This window comes from Amblyomma americanum, chromosome 1, assembly GCF_052857255.1.
Source record: "Amblyomma americanum isolate KBUSLIRL-KWMA chromosome 1, ASM5285725v1, whole genome shotgun sequence".
Lineage (NCBI taxonomy): Eukaryota > Metazoa > Arthropoda > Arachnida > Ixodida > Ixodidae > Amblyomma > Amblyomma americanum.
This window is the reverse complement of record NC_135497.1, coordinates 401,646,816-401,664,649: the sequence shown is the minus strand read 5'-3', so window position 1 is coordinate 401,664,649 and position 17,834 is coordinate 401,646,816. Positions and strand designations below refer to the sequence as shown.

Genomic DNA, 17,834 nt, shown 5'->3' with positions numbered 1-17,834 from the left:
TGCTCTTTCTTCACCTTCAAGGCTTCAAACACTTGCCTTCAAGTGTTGTGACATCATACCGCATTAAATGCATAATTTTTAGGAATGACTCTGGCAAGCACTTCAAAGATTGACTTATGGGGGTTTAACGTACCAAAGCGACTCCGGCTATGTGGGACGCCGAAGTGAAGGGCTCCGGAAATTTCGACCACCTGGGGTTCTTTAACATGCACTGACATCGCACAGTACGCAAACCTCTACAATTTCTCCTCCATCGAAATTCAACACCTACAGCCAGGATCGAACCCAGTCTTTTGGGTCAGCAGCCGAGCGCCATAACCACTGTGTCACCGCAGCGGCTACTTCAAAGATTAAATATAGAAGAATGCGAATATTCGAAATTTCAAACATGAATCAGACGTTTAATCCGATTTAATTTAGGGAAATCGGCCACACAGGACAATAATTTGAAGTTGCTAAGAATTCTCAGAACGAGTAGATGGAGTTCCCATTGTATAAAGTCGAGTTCAGATTCCTCCTTAGTGCACCTTTAGATGTTTATGATACAACAAAGCATGCCATCAGAATGCCATCAGAATGCCATACACAAAAATATACTACACAAGCAACCAAATGATGACATAAGTGCTGTCTGAATGTCAGACATCAGCCTCTTCAATAGATTGGAAGGGTAGGCTAAGTAGCAGCAGTGGCCAATTTCAGTGCACATCAGAGATCAGCATATAAAACAAGCCACAACCTTTGAGCTAGCTGGGATCTGTTTGCCCAATGAGTATGCAATCGGCAACAGTTGAGAAGTGCGCTACATAGAGAGCAGCACAGGAATGACAGCACTGCAAGGCAATCTAAAATATCAGTCCTGTATTAAATGCAGATCAAGCAGCACAGTGACTGGCTTTTCAACAAAACTGCAACCGAACTACCAGATGGTGCGGTGTTCATCTCCTCATCACACTGAAGTCTTTTCGTGCTGTAGCACCTTGTTTAGAGATACTATAACCAAACCAGCTCAAAAATCTGCTTTGTTGGTGTGTTTTTTTAGTACGGTTGCGGCTGCACCCACATACTTCAATAAAGGAGTTCTGGAAGGTCATCTTTGTGTAGGGCACGACTGAGAAAACTCTATGAAAGGCTGGTGCCACAAATGGCAGGTACGGATACAGCGAATAGTTCTGCAGCCGGTGCACTGTGGCCAGGAGCTCATCTGTGAAGCACAGCCACTCGGGACCTTCGTGGATCTGTAAAAAAAAAAAAGGCATTCACAGAACCTGTTCTTGCACAAATGAACTAGTGTCATAAAGATTTGTACAATCAAAAAGGTGTGCATCACAAAACTGGTGGGCTAGGAACTACGGACACGTTTCCCTTCAGTTAAACCATCACTGAAGTGAGAGCACTGACAGAAGAACACTTTGTCATCACTGTCATGATTCCTCCTTCCTTCAAGAAAACCGATGTCCTGGTTGTAGATTGTAGTATCAGTTTTGGACACCCCATAATTATAACCAGATTACAGTACCACTGAGTGGCAGCAATGCTTCTGCTTTTTTTCTTGACCATGTTTGTCTAAACACATGGAGCCAGAATAGGAATTCAAACCCATGCCCACATTCATATTTCGGCCAAATGCTGTCACACAGTGGGTTGAGCATAGAGTACAAGTTAAACCACTGAGCAGAAGAAAGTGGAAGCGGTGCCCACCCAAAAGATACCAGTGACAAAACTTTCAACTGTCATAATTATAAAAAAGGGAAGATGCAATGTGTAGTTCCAGCTTCGGACTGCCCATACTTACGATTAGCTTATAGACAAGCGTCATGTTTGTAAACAAAGGTGGCGCTGCGGTCGGCAGCAACGCGGGGTGTAGGCAAAACGTAACATGCCTACACTGCGCCAAGCAATGCTGCCTTCAAAACCAACTGGTGTACGCGAATATTTCAAAGCGTGCACGTCGCTTGTGGTTAGAAACATTTTCGTTGATGCTCGGAGAGTAGTTGTGCACTTTTCAGCCTGTTCCCCAGACGGAATTAATAGGTGGAGCGCTGCATCGGGTGCTTCTCCGCTCCTAGTTGGCGACAAGTAAAAGCGCAACTCTACGGCAGGTGAAAGCGCGAGGTATGGGCAGGAACTAATCGTCCACAGTTCTCAATTTATGGGCCGATAAAGCATATCAAATTGCTAGTGCGAGATAGGACATGATGCACGACGCAAATCAGTTTTCTCACATGACGTACCTTGTAATGTGCTTCCTATTTTCAACAAACCGGTTCACTTCGAAGACCTTGGAAATTAATGAACACTATAGCTGCTTTGAATAAGGAAAATGCGATCCGAGAGCTGCACGAGCGCATGCATAGACGTTTTCCTCGAGCTCCAAATGAAATTTACGCTCACTCTGCTAAGCTATAAAATTTTGCCTCTAAATTAAGGATTTATTCATGTGTGCGCATTCTGCTTGATTGGAGTGGCTTCTGGCGTAGAATTTGCTGCATTCGCCAGGTTCTGATCGACCTACAATGTGAAAATTCAAGTAATTTGGGAAATAACACTGCGCGACTTTGTCGAGATCCTAGCGTCGTTGGACCGGTGTTGAAACGACACACTTATTGAAGTTCACGAAAGTGAAAACAGAGAAAAAACCGTCGTGCGTGCTACTACCAAAGTCCGGTGCTTCTTCAAGCGCGGCACGGTGTGAACGCTGAAAGCGACTGGCGGCAGCTTTTTGTCTTTTTTTTTGCACAAAGTGATGCTCAGGATGTTGTTCAGGTGATAAGCATATGAAAATGGTTCCCTGCGTTCAACTTACGATCCCAAGCACACTGAATATCGCGCCTAAACTTATACTGAGAGTACAACAGAATGAGAACGAGTTGCAGGCGTTACTTGGTGTTTGCACAGTTCACCACGCGACCGAACAGCAACGATGCGAAGTCAGAGACACAAACCAACTTATTAGATTTGAATGCAAAAGCACAATATAATAACCCAAGGGGCAAAACGAGCTCGGCGTAATAACCCACGAGCTCGGCGGTAATAATTATCCGCAGCCGAAATTAATTGTCTTGCTCCTTGGCCCCTGTCCGTCGCTTTCACGCCTATCTGACTGCAGTAAACTTGTGGAAAATTATGCCGCTTCCTTTCTTCTGCATTTGTGGCTCAACCAACCGCACCACAATTTGTCGGCACGCCGTGAATTGTGCCCAACACGCAAGCATGGTGCACCCAATGCGGCAGGTCCCGTTTTTTGCCTACACAATGGAAGTCGCAGCTGACGCCAGCGCCGCCGCATCTCTTTTGATGTCACGGCCTGACGCTCGTCTATAGTGCCACCGAGCAGCAGCTATGCTTTTGTTGTTCTTGCACCATTCTTCAAACGTCTTGTTACTGACCATATCCATGTAAACACACTGCTCATCTAAAGCTTGTTAATGAAGGTGTACTTTAATAAGAATAGCAACATGGCCATTCATGTCTGATGATAAGTACGAATACAATACAGAATTGTACCACATGGTACCTCAGGTCCAAACCAGGGTTTATTTAAATTATTTAAATGTTCCTTTGCCTCATATTTCCTTCCCTTACACCTTATACACCACTCGGTAATGTGGTGAGTAAGGTTACTTCTGTGCTAGAAAATGATTTCGCTCATGCCTGTTGTAATTTCTGGATACTCTGGCACCCAGACTCACCAGTTCAAAACGGGGATCCTTGAAGCTGACATTGACATAGTTATCAAAGAGGGCCTGAATGACCTTCTCATAATCTCCAAACCCTTGTGCTGAGCGGACCAGGGAATCAAACCTACAATGACAAACATCATTTGAAATTAACGCACGGTTTTGCTGATAACAGAAATTTGAGCAAAATGCAAGATTGTTTGCATGATAGCAGGACAAAAGAAGATATGTCATCATGATTAGGTGCTATGTGTTATTTCATTTCTTAGCTCCTGCTTTCACAACTGGTTGCATGATACTTTGCTTTTTTCTAGCACTGTATGTCAATCTATTCACTGAAGACCATGTAAAGCATTGGACATAAAGCACTTCATTTTTACCTCTCCGGAGAGAAATTTAGAGCAACGGGCACCGAATGGTGACTCTTTCCAATGTGCTTACCACAATTTTGTAATTTCCCATACACAGGTTAGCTTTCAGAAGCCATACTAAACAATGGAACACATTCATGCTATCAATCAGGTTACAGAAAAGCTAAGGAATATAAGAAGCACTACGCATGACAAAACAACTTGTTGAGTGAGTTCGTTTCTGTATGCCATGGTTGCAGTGCGACAGATGGGACATAGAAGGAAGGACACAACACAGCACTATGCATGACCTTTGTAAATTACAAAAAAATAAGGGCACTCGATTCAGTGCAAACATCTGCAGTAATGTAGACATTGCATGAACAAGGTATGGGGAAGTACATGTATATGCCAAAAAATGTCTACTGGGAATGCACAGCAACTGTAGTTCTTGATAAGAGATTCTATAAAATATCAAAGCTATATAACAGGTTGGACGTCACACTCTTCCATTTGCAGGTGCAGGTCCACAAATAATATCGTTATACCGGGCCGCTCAATGGCAACGCACTTGGTGCGGCCCGTCGCGTCGCGCCAATTTTACTGGGCGAGAGCGTGATCAGAGAGCTTACAGCTTCTGCCGTCGGGGCGCCACTGCTCCGGGACACTTTGCAGGGGGGACAGCGCCCGAGCGACGCAGAACCAGTGGATCTCACGTGTCGCAGCGTGTTTCTTTTCGATTTACGACTGCTGTATTGGATCTGCAAACATGTGTGATCATGTACGGTGTGAACAGATGTTTTAGTACATGCAGTGCCATGCCGTGCAACTGCTGTGTGCCACTGTGCAGCACCAACGCAAGAAAAGATCCGAAGATCCAATATCATGAATTTCCGTGCGATCCTCAACACGGCGGGTAGCATGGTTGAAGAACATTTCCCGGGAGGGCCCGGGTGGAAGAGGCACCAGGTGGGAGCCAAGTGATAAATCACTGGTATGCTCACTGCACTTTACGGACACGGACTACAAGAAACAAACGAAACTGAAGATTCTACTTCCGACAGCGGTTCCGACTGTCTTTCCGAGCTACCCTAATTACATGCAAAGAGAAAGTGAACAAAAAAGAAAGAAGAGGCCACGAACTGACTGCTCTGCTGATTGCACGGCTAAAAAAAAAAAAGAAACAGAGCCCAAATGTGAGTGGAAATGAACTTTGTGCAGAGGCATGCACAGACGTTTCTAGTGAAAGTGCCTCGTTAGTCGAGAATGCATACCAGCCCACATTAAAAGCCGGCTGCGATAATTCTGCGCTGGTCGATGAAGCTTGTCAGACAACATTCGATATTGCGAGAGTGATAAATGATGCAAAGAAGACTAAGCACGCTGAAAATGAAAATAGCTCGTCAGTTTAAAGCACTACAAAAGCTGCAAGCCGAGCCCGACAAATTAAAAGAACGTTTGCAATGATTCGAAGTAAACAAGAAGATTCAAGTAGGTGACCAAATCATCCGAAGCTGGGGACAAAACAGCTCTCTTCATCAAATATCAGGTTAATTGCTGCAAACAAAAATCAGTGTACAATGAACCTGTCTTGAGAGAGAGTGTGTTATGGAAAGCGTGCTCAAGCAAGGGCTATGAACATGTTCGCTCAAGAAGCCTTTTCAAGCTACCGTGTCGTACCACACTACAGAAATATGCGGGTCATTCAACAGGAGAAGTTGGAGTCACATTCCTCATCAGAGAACGTCTTCGTGTTGAGTACGAAAGCCTGAGTGTGCCGCAAGAGGCTTTCTGTTCACTCATAATCGATGAAATGGCGATTGCACAAAAAGTAATCTATGACCGGGATGTTGACAAGGTTTTTGGCCTCGTAGAAATCGGCTCTACAGAGCATGCTACAACAGTCCCTCAGGTGGCAAATCGCCTGCTGTGCTTTGTTTTGAGAGGGTTGTCGACACCTTACGTTATACCAGTCGGCTATTTTTTCACCCGCTGAGTGAAAAATGACAAGCTTCATTCTATGACTATGGAAATAATGAAAACAGTGGAAGAAGTTGGTTTTCGTGTGGCTAGAATAGTGGCCGACAACCATCAAACTAATGTTGCCCTATTCAAACGCCTTTCAGAGGATGGTGCACTTGCCCACGCTGTACCTCATCCTTTTAGGGAAGGTGATCCACTCTTCTTGTCCTTTGATCCAAACCATTTAATCAAGAATCTCCGCAACAACTTCCTAGAAAGGGAAATGGTAGATGAAGGGCAAGCCATTCGAGGTGGATTCCACACAAGGAAACTTTCTGAAATTCAAACTCAACTCCTCGTTAAGCCTGTAAGGTTCCTTACATGGACTCATGTTGAACCAAACAACCTCGAGAAAATGAAAGTGCGCAGGGCCGTACAAATATTTTCTCCACCTGTTGCCACTCTCCAATACATTCAAGAAAACTCACAATGCCACATGGATGCATCTGAATTCAAAGACTGCTCTGCAACAAACACCTTTATGAGGATGATAGCAAAGTGGTACGCTCTACACAACATCGCTTCAGTGAAGCCATGGAAACAGGAGCAAGAACCATTCACTGTATCCGACGGCGAAAGACTGTCTTGGTTAGAGTTGTACTTTGTGTGCTATGTTGAGGACATTCAGATAAAAGGCGGCAAGTCCAAACGAAAACTCACCAAGGAGACATACGAAGCTACGCTCTTGACAACAAGATCAACAGTGGCACTAATTGAGTACCTCCTGGATCACGTCAAGTAAGTGTCTTCTCAGAGGAGTCTTTCACGCCCATGCTATTGCATTTAATTTAACTGAATCTCTTGTATTTCAGCTTCTGCTATGTCCTGACACAAGCTCTTAACAGTGATCCTGTTGAATCGCTCTTCAGCAGCCTGAGACAATTTAATGATGGAAACGACAGGGTCGGCACACGGGCCGCAGTGTTCACATCAGAAAAACTTCTGAAAGTACCATCTGTAAAAAACAATTAGGCAGGTGAGGAGTTACATATTTTGCCATTCTTTATGCAGGTTGCAATCCTGCAAGCAGCAAGGACAGCAAATGCTCCCATGAACTTCAAGGCGAAAGCAGCTGTTAAACTTCCCATTCAGGATGGTGAAACTTGTGCCTTGCCAGCTGCCATCTCATCTGCAGCCAAGGAGCTCTCGAGTGAGTTTGAATTCATCACTATGTGGAGTGAGCTGGTAGCTGACATAGAGTTGGCACCAATTGCATACCTGGCCGGTTACGTTGCACGTGCATGTGAGCAAAAGGTACAGTTGGTTTACAAGTTAAAAAAAATTGAATTAGACTTGCATTTATTTGTCCTTTGTTTAATGACTAATTTATATATATATATATATATATATATATATATATATATATATATATATATATATATATATATATATATATATATATATATATATATAAAGTGAAATATGCCTGAGTTCTTTAAGTAGCGTTTTTCATTGTAATGCTCGTTTTCAGGTGACTTGTGATTCCTGCAAACTCCTTCTTCAAGCAGCGAGGCCAGCTGGAGCAATTTATGGATTGATACGCAACACTGACGATGGACGACTAAGGTACGCAACAATGGAAGCAGATGGCCTGTGTAAGCTTGTATGCATCTTCATCACCAAGGTCATGAAGTGCTCGGACGTGAGATGAACCAGCAGGCTATGCAACACCTTGACGTCCGCAATACTTCCTCATTTCACACAATATCCAGCGTTGACTTGTGAAAAAGAGGATTGCAACCACACTGAGGATTTATGCAGAGTATTTTTGAGCAAGCTCATAAGACCATTGTTGACGAACTGGGCTAGCAACCTGAACTTGACAGTAAAAAAATTTTGCTTACACATAAACCTCTCTCGAGGAAAGTTCTGCGCTTGTAAAGCTTTCAGATTCTGTGTACATGAACTTTGAAATGAAAACAACTGGACTCAACCTACTGACTTCTGGTTGTCTTGGTTTCTTTTCGACCATTGATGCAGGCTAGTAGAGCCCATTGCAAAATATTTGCTGTGTATACCCGTGAACCGGCTGAACTACAAAGCTGTACAATTCTGCATGTCCAGAAATGTAAAACAGCGTTAATCATCAGCTCTAATTGTGAACCAGACTGATCAGAGTTCGAACTTCTTAAAACAAGCATTTTTATGCTAACCAGCTAATATATGCAACAAGTTAATATAGCCAATAACTGGCTTCGTGTGTGTCGAACGCGAGTTACTGAATAGGCGAACGCTGGAAGAAGCACACCTAACATAGGTGCCTTGCAACGCAAACTGTCGCTGACAAGTGCAGCGATCAGTAGCAAATCGCCAGTTGGCATTACCATTCATAGTTCGTGAAACACCGCTACACAGCTCTTTATCGCAACAAATTAAGCGCTGACTGCGTGGCCGTTGCAGGTGGAGAGCACAGCTCTTCGCCCGCAACTGTCTCAGAGCAGTGGCGCTGCTGCGGTGGCGGCGATGGGAACTAGGCTCGTCACGCCTCTCTCGGCCGACGCAACGGGCCACACCAAGTGCATTGCCACTGAGCAGCCATGGTTATACTGAGAACAAACAGGTACAATGTTACTGAAGAATGCCTCAGTGGCTTTTATGTAATGATGATTTTGGCTTTAAGTGTTTCAACGAATGAATAACAGTGCATGCTAGAGAGCCTAAGCAGGCTAAGTGCTATGATGAGCTAGAAAATCAACACAAAGGTTTGGTTTATGAGGTTTTAACGTCCCAAAGCAACTCAGGCTATGAGAGACGCCATAGTGAAGGGCTCCGGAAATTTCGAGCACCTGGGATTCTTTAACATGCACTGACATTGCACAGTACACGGGCCTCTGGAATTTCGCCTCCATCGAAATTCGACTGCCGCGGCTGGGATCGAACCCGCATCTTTCGGGCTAGCAGCTGAGCGCCATAACCACTCAGCCACCACGGCAGCCTCAGCACAAAGGAAACTAGGATAATGTTTAAGAGTCTTGTGAAACAGCAATGCTCAGTGACAGATATTAAGGGACAAAGGGTGTAGTATGTATGGTATGGTTAAGGCACCTAGTTTCTCGCAATATTTTGCAGCATTGCGCATTTATGCATTTTTCGCGTAATTGTGTGTTAGCAGCCACATTCTCTCTTTTCATGCTATTTTGTTACAGACATCACTAGGAATGAAGGCATGATGAAAAAAAAGACTTTTACCTTATTTGCGCAAACACAATGTGAGTGGGAAGTTTGATAACCTAAGAAAATTTGAAAAGAATTATTACAACTATAATGCAATCTCAAACTATTCAGGCCAATCATACCCAAAGGCCCCCCCAAAAATACGCAGACAGCACGCTAAAATACAAAAGCAGTGGATACATCCTCATTATTTCTGAGACAACGCTTCAGATGCGTATATCATAACCAAGTGAAGCCAAGCCTCTGATACTTTAGCATGCTGCCTCCCACCCAGCAGCAGACGCCGTCATCGCCTTGCCACTACTAGTCAGTGTTTTGATACTCCCAGTCCTGCACCCGTTTGCTCTCCCTACTCCACTCCTCTTTCAGTGCCTTCTCTTTCTCAACAACCCCACTAGCTCCTCTTCATATCCGCTGCCACCTTCACCTTTGCACTTGCTCGCCGCACGCTTTGCCCCAAAATCTTTAAAATGCTGGCTTTTCCTAGCTGCCCTCAAGCCTGGTAGCGAAGGTCACTATAGCTACCTTGAAAATTTTGGGAGCAAAAAAAAAAATTCACAGACAATTCATACCTTGGTTGCAAAGCATTATTTTATGTCTCACGAAGAATTTCGTGGATTGTTTGTTGTCAACTCGCAAAATTTTAAATTTTCTGCAGCAGAAAGTTGGGGGCCTCACGTATACTAGTAGGGTACAGTTTGGTACAGTACAGTATGGCCTCTGCAATCAAAATGGAGCTACTAAAGGCAGGAATAGATCCTGTGACCTTGCGTTGACTAAGCAGCCAAATGTTACAGCCATTGAGTCACCATGGTGGGCTATATTGATGGAGTAGACCTATCTAGGTCGGGTATTCATGGCAGATCTGGACCACATGAGAAAATGAGCAGGAGGACAATAATGGGTTAGAGTGCACTTGGCAGGCAGCAATTTGCTGATACTGCTCATAAGGAAAGTATATGACCACCATAGCCTGCCAGTACTCAATTATGGAGCCAAAACTTGAACGTTAACAAAAGAGCTTGAAATGAGACTAAGAAGAATACAGTGACAGAAATGGAACATTATCAAAGAGAAATAGAACAACATGAATTTGGCAACAAAAAATGATGACATTCAAGCTGAAATTAGGATGACAAAACATAGTCAAGACATATTCGCATAATGAAAGCATTCTTCTTCCCAAGAAGTAGACAAAAATTTGGTGGGTGCATCCATTACGCAGGGCAATAGTTGACAAAAATTTGTGGTCATGAAAATGGGACAATAAAGCAGGCTGGAAGAATAGGAATTACATCTCAAATGACTTTCCACTGAACTGAAAAGTTTGCATTGAAGTTAAGATAATTAAGATGAAAATATGTGTGTATAACAATGTGAATCAGCAATGCAAATCAGCATTTTTTGCCTTTTTTTTTCATTGAACCTTAAAGCTCCTTGTAAGTTTAGGGGTTTTATTACACTGCAAACTCTCTGTATGTTGTAGGTGCCATCTACGTTGTGAACTGCCCTACATTTTGTATAGTTTTGTTTGCTTTCTTCACTGCTGTTTAAAGTGCCCATCCTACTTGAACCTAACCACTGTCCACAGTATGTCTGCAAATAAACAAAATAATAAATTACTGGCACCATGCAAAGATGGTTTGGCCAATAACATTGAACAGTGTCTGTGCGTGCAACCTGCAGCCAGCATTGCAAGGCCACTCCTCCCTGCTGAAGCCTCGGTGCGATAACAAGTCTAGGCAGAGCCTGAGCAGGACAATGTGCCGCCAGCATGCCCATTACATGCCACAAAATGTCCTTGCATCAAGACAGCCATACTTCTTGGGCATCACTGATGGCACTCAGTGATTTCAATGCTTATGTGCCTGGCGTAACACACAAGAATACAACTAGTACATGCGCACCCTGGAAACGCTAAAATGCTTCCCTGCTGCACAGTTTCCATATACATGCACACAGGATGAAAATGAAAGTGCATTTATTACACAAAAGAACAAAGACTCCATTTGGCAACCAAAACAGCAGGTGCATTCCTTGTACAAATGCACCAGTTATGTGAGTAAGCATGTTATACATTCTGCCAATAAGATGAACTGTGGTTTATTAAAGTGGCAGAGTGGATGCATGGGAAGGGGAAGGTAGTCAAGGACATCATGTAATCAGTAAAGTTATGCAGATAGATAATCTGCATGTACAGACTCTGTCCATGACTGGCATCAGACATGAGTAGCTGTAGATAGCAGGAAAAGGTTTTTGTGTTGCAGTGGGCTTTGCCCAGCTGATCTCTATGATAGTGGCAATGCTCACATGCGAAATAAAGAAAATTACCGTTCGCCATCAGGATTCTTGACTGCTTTGCCAAATGCATCCTCGTTGAGGTTGTGACGAAATACTTTCCTGGAAGAAATATGAAAGTGCAGTTTAAGCATTCATCACCAAAACCAGACTCAATCATAAATACATTCATCTCATGAACAGGGAGACTTCACAGGATAAATATAAATTGATATCGCCCATTCACATGGCTTGCAAGCATCATGCATAATGTTTTTGGTATCGTAAAACCTCACTAAGGCGCACTTGCCTAAGTGGTAGTTCTGCTTTAAGGGCCTCTAGAAAGGGCTTTCAATAAAGTTTTGGGTTGCGGTATGCCTAGGATGTTGAAGGATGCTACTTCACAAATACCCTGCAGCAAAATTTTTTTAATGGGCTTTGTGGAAGCTGAGTTATATGCAGTCAAAATTGAACCTCTGCATCTTCACGTGTTTCCCTCTCCTGTCATCAATTTCTGAATGCTGAAATGTCAGCGCTCCTCTGTGCCAGCCCCACCCACTCAGCCCCAGCGCTACCTCCACTGGCTGCCGACGTGTGTGGGGATTCCCCGAGGGGGGGGGGGAAGCTTCCTGACCAGCCAGAGTGGCCGCGGCCATGGTAGCTGCGTGACATCTTAAAGAGTTGGCGCGACGAACCAATGATAACCCCCGACAGCTGACGTCATTTGCATGACATGACGTCGTATGGCACGTTTCGCGCGATAGCCCGGCGCCGCTGTTTCCCACGAGGTGTGAAAACGAGAATTTAAAAAAAATGTATTGTAAAATTTCTCCTCATTTTTTCGGTCCAGTATGCAGCACGAACACTCGGTAGCCTGTACTCTACATAATGCAAGCATTTTATCATTTTATAGCCAAGGTCAAACACCGTATTCAGGGACCCTTTTAAGACATAGTTGTATGAAATCCTGAACTCAGCTTCCATTAAATCTCATGTATTTCGCAGGAAAAGGTACACCACAAAAATAGACAGGACTAAAGGAGAGGACAGACACATGCATGGACTTACTATTGACGATTTTATTGCTATAATGGCACAATAAATGATGATGATTTTATTGCACCATCATAGCAATAAAATCATCAGTTGTAAGTCAGCGCCTGTGTCTGTCCGCTCCTTTAGTCCTGTCTATATATTTGCTCTGTACCTTTTCCTGCAAAATGTACTGACTAGCCCAGACAAGTACCCTTTTGCTCATGTATTTGGTGCCCAATTATGGTGCAGTGGCTTATCGCAAACATCTCAGTTATTGTGTACCCATCATCGTGTACGAGGCTGAAAGGGTATTTTGTAAAGCATCTGTGAACTATGCTGCACATCACAAGGAAGCTTCACCACTGCTCCTAACATGTGATGATGTGTCGATACTGATATGACGCAGCACCCAACAAGCATGCTTGCAAAACACATCCCATCACCACCCTATTCACATGCACCGGTGTCCAAGTGGTCCCGGTTCGAGCAGTGTGGATGTGCCCATAGCCATAGCAATCTCTTAATGTCACTCAGCTATTCCTTAGTTCAGGCTGGCCGCAGCAAAGTTTCGTTTTTCTCCATGTGCCGCAGCCGCTTTGCTGGCTGATTGGTGTCACTTTGGAGCTGTGCTTCAGCTCCATTGCACTGTCATGATATTAGCGTCATCATGGACCGCATGCTTCCAGAGTGCAGCGCTTCCAAAGTGCCATCACACCCCAGCACAGCTCGTGTCAGGGTGAAGCTCCAAGTGTTTACAATGGAGGAGAACCTCGACATTATATAGAATATTGAGCGTGCGAAGAAATCTGAGGTGCACTTAACAAGGACCTTCCATTAACAACTGTGTGTTGAGTATAGAACAACAAGGAGCCTCCGTCCACGCTCCACACACTGCTAGTGCAGCATCAAAACTAGTACTAGCCCCTAGGCTGCCCGGGCGGCAGACAAAAATAACTGATTTCTGTGGTAACATAAAAAAGCTTCCCTGTGTGCCTTCTTTCATGGAATGACTAAGGTATCATCCTTTAGCTGGTCAATGGATATAGCCAAACCTCGTTAGAGTGAAAAGGTAAAAAATCGTAAGATATTTCAATATTTGGCCAAAAACTCATGCAGGAGAAGTGCAATTTAGTCACTGAAAGCATGGCAATTGGGAGAATTCTTTTCTGAAGTTTTAGCACTGTTTTTAAGCCGCTTGCGGTGATTGCGGAGGCCGCAAAAAACTGAGCACCATGGCCAGTTAGGATGGCTTCCCCACACAGCACTGTCAGCACACGGCAGCAGCAGGTTAAGCACCACCCAGAGTGGCTTCCCGCATTACAGTGGTGTCATGCGAAAAATGGGATGGCAGAGTGAATCTATCACAGTTTTCACCACCTCCATGACAGTCGATGTTAGCATAGGATGGCTTCTGTGAGGCTACAACCAACCATGCTGCCCGTTCCGGGACACTATCGATGGGTGCAAGGTGCAAATGCGGTGGCAACTGCCAGCCTACAAAATGTTCATGCTGCTATATCTTCCACGGCACTGTTGGCAAGTTCAGATAAAGCGTGAACCGTGGAGCCAACGCCTGCCACCTATTATCCAAGCAGGCACAGCTTGGTGCTTGGCTGTTCAATATATCCATTTTATGGTGAACCATGTTCAATATGCAATGTAATGGTTGCATGTGTTTGTTAAAAATATTTAGGAACAGTCTGACAAAGTAAACAATTCGTAACAACCATGTTCATTATATCAAGGTTAGAGTACTTTGCACATAGCTTTTCCGTGGTCCCGCGAGATACACCTCAATAAGGTTTTAATGTTTCTTAGACTTGTAGCTAAAGGCACTGACCAGTGACAAAAATATGTCATGAGATTACGGTGGAAATGAAAAGATTGTGCCTAAAGTTGTAATAAATGAGCGCTGCAATATCTAAGAAACAATGATTTACAATTTTAATTTGCTGTTGAAAAGCACATGAAAAGCCATCTTGCAGTGAAACCCACCATTATCAGTGTATCCCACCATGTGACCACATCTCGGTAAAATATTGCTGATTTGTTTTCAGTGCACAGTGCTTTTATCATTCAGGACTATTAGTCATGTTTTATTATAGTTTACACGCTCTCCAGTGCGGCCTTTAATGAAAATCAATGCTTCCTTCGCATCGTCGGCCATGTGCTTCTAGCTTTTGTCACTAGATGGCACCAGAGTATTGAAATTGAAAAATTGGTTTTGGGGGAAAGGAAATGGCGCAACATCTGCCTCATATCTCCCCCAACACCTGAACTGCACTGTAAGGGAAGGGATAAAGGAGGGACTGAGAGAAGAAAGGAAGAAAGAGGTGCTGTAGTGGAAAATAATTTCGACCACCTGGGGATCTTTAACGTGCACTGACATCACACAGCGCATGAAACCTTTGCCTTTCGCCACCATCGAAGCGCGGCTGCTGCGGTCGGGTTCAAACCTGGGTACTCCGGATCAGTAGCCGAGCTACTGCATTTCTTAGATGAAGCGGCAACTGCAGTCCGCTAAAACTTTTGTCGATGAGGAATACATCACTGTGCCGTAAAAGCTTTAGGTATGGAAACTAAAATGGATACGACTCTATAGTAAAAATGTCTTATTACTGTCTCACGGGTGAGATTTATATTAGTTTTTGGCACAGCACTTTTGACAATGTGCAATCATCATCACGCTAGTTGATCATGGCATCGGGATCCATAAAAACGGGCGCATGTACTGACTGAAAAATTTTTGATAAAAATCTTTTACAGCATTTCCAACAAAATCATTGCGGAATCCAACACCTTAGACAGCAAGCTTTCCATTGTTCCAGAAAAAATTGAGTGCTTAAAATGAAGTGTTCGATGCCTCTAACTGGTAGTGTCAGAATTATTGACCAAACTGCACTGCATGCCGCTGTTGAGAGCCACTGTTCTGATTGGCTGTTCCAAAAACTCTTTCTGCAGCATACTGTTTTTTCTCATTTCTAGCCTCAGCACAGCAAGGGCTAACCCAGTTACAGTGAAACTTCACTTGAACAAACTTCAGGGGACCCCAGGAAAAAGTTTGTTAAAGTGAAAGTTCACTCAACTGAAATAAGTGTGCAGCAGCTTGTTGCCATTAGGTAAAAAAAAAAGGGTGGTCAAATCGTATATCAGCTCATTTATTTGTCACTCTGCTCAAGTTTCGCTAATTAACACCTTGCAAAGAACACTGTAATCATCTGCTGCACTTTCCCACTTAGGACTGCAGCAGTTGGGAGCTGAGTCACTGTGTGTAAGCACTCGTGGACCTTCTCTGGCACAGCAGTTTGCTGGGCAGCAAAGCGTTTAACTTTTTCCAGGCCGGTTAGTGCCTCTTTGGCAGATATTTTTGGCGCTTTATCATGACTAGTCGAATCTTTCTCGTCTTCGCCTTCTTCAGGTAATGAACTCTCTATAATATTGTGACAAAGACGACGACCAATTGTGCAGTGGCGTGGGCAGGAGCGCTCGCGCTAGGCCAGCGGCTATTAAATCACCTCATTGCCATTGATCATCGCGTCTCTTTCTTCGGCTGGCCGCCATGTAACATTTGGTGGAGGTGCGGGGTATCATTGGCATCCCGGTCCGGGGAGCTTCGGCGTCCTGCGTCTGCCGTGGTCGTCGGCCGTGAGTTCTTGGCCTGCGTCGCTCGACCGTGCCCCAGCCTTTCAGACCCGAACCGACCTCGTCGTTGTTCCCCCCGCCCCGTCTCCCGCCCAGACCACTCAACACGACGAACTGAACCTGACGCAATGACCTGATCTACTGACCACACCGACCCGAGACGCCGCTTACATCTGAAGACACTGTTCCCCTGCCCAGGCCGTTCGGCGCCTCCTGGGCCTTCGACCGTCGGCTCCTGGCGACCTGTGGCCCGGAAGCTTCACGGACCCGGAATCATTCTCTTTCATTGTGGCGGCCAGCACCTCACCACTTTCTCCTTCCTGTCCCACCATCCTCTGAAGCCCACCACCACTTCGCGCGTCTCTTCGTCACTGAATGGGACGATCGCTCGGTGGCCCCGGGTAGTGTGACGAAGACGACGACCAATTGTGCAGTGGCGCGGGCAGGAGCGCTCGCGCTAGGCCAGCGGCCATTAAATCACCTCATTGCCATCGATCATCGCGTCTCTTTCTTCGGCTGGCCGCCACGTAACAATATCTTCCGTAGTGAATGCAGCATTCGTCTTCACCGGGGAGTCACAGGCGGCATACTCCTCAAAAAACAAAGAGCTATCTTCACCTAGTCTTTCTGACAAATCTGGCCAGCCACCTGGCTCGCTGTTTTCTTCATCAGTACCATGATCTTGTGCTTAACAGATTGGTGTCCACAGCAGTCCAGTTTGCTGCATGCAGATCTGCTTTGTGCCAGTAATTCACTATTGTTGCTGGTTTCACACTCCACCAAGCTCCTGTGAGCATTTCTGCTGCCTGCCGCACATTAATCGCTTCAGGCTTCTGCATTCTTAAATTTATCGGAATGTGCTGCCCACGCCACTTCGTGTAGTTTCGTAACGCGGTAGTGGAGCGCGGTCGGCGCGGTTCTCAATGTAAAAAAGCGTGGCAAAAAGGGCAGCTTGTACTTGTTAAGTGCTCAGTATGACCTAGGACACATGGGATGGCTCCCCGAAAACTGTTCGTAGAACTGAAATGCACACTGCACTGAATTTCGTTAAACTGAAGGGCGTTTGCATTGGGTTCAATGGCGCTACGGTGGGGGGTTTAAAAAAGTTTGTACAACTGAATACCTCGTTTAAATGAAGTTCGTTCAAGAGGTATTTTACTGCACTAGTAAACAGCAACAGCATGCGAGATGATAAAGAAGCAATAGCACATGCGCCTTCTTGCTGCGAATATGTATAGTGAAAAGAAATAAATTATTCTTCACCGCCCAGTGCGTGGCCTTTGGAACACCTCTTGCAGCAGTGAAAAAAGTCCCCGCTGAACATCCTTTTGGCCCACGTTGATTGTGCGCACATCTGTTAGTGTCAACTGCTTCTTACGGCCATGGATAAACTGCGCAGAAAAATCACCAGCCACAGGTAACGGCACTGCACCCATGTCACATCCACATGAACACAGCAGTGAGGGAAATGCTATTAGACAGACAGGTCTTTTGACACAGCTAGTGGCTGCAGACAAGAGGGACTCCAGACTTTACCTGCAGTGTAGAAAGACATGATCGCACGTCATTCCCTGCCTTCTCGCACAATGAAGCAACAGCTGTCTGGTCCCCTTTCATTCGCTCTCTTCGCATAACCTGCAACCACAGGAAAGCA

At 44.8% G+C, this 17,834-nt stretch overlaps 1 protein-coding gene across 2 annotated transcripts in view; it reads right to left on the bottom strand.

Annotated features, from left to right (window-relative positions):
• The window catches only part of cutlet (chromosome transmission fidelity protein 18 homolog), a 95,740-nt gene that overhangs the window by 35,063 nt on the left and 42,843 nt on the right, over window positions 1-17,834 (bottom strand). For both annotated transcript variants that reach the window (XM_077650245.1, XM_077650244.1), the window contains exons 12-16: window positions 17,717-17,815; window positions 17,444-17,571; window positions 11,558-11,626; window positions 3,693-3,804; window positions 1,068-1,238 (exon numbers count right to left, since the gene is read on the bottom strand). In XM_077650245.1, the coding sequence (XP_077506371.1) occupies window positions 1,068-1,238; window positions 3,693-3,804; window positions 11,558-11,626; window positions 17,444-17,571; window positions 17,717-17,815 (579 nt within the window). The remainder of the gene's footprint in view (window positions 1-1,067; window positions 1,239-3,692; window positions 3,805-11,557; window positions 11,627-17,443; window positions 17,572-17,716; window positions 17,816-17,834) is intronic.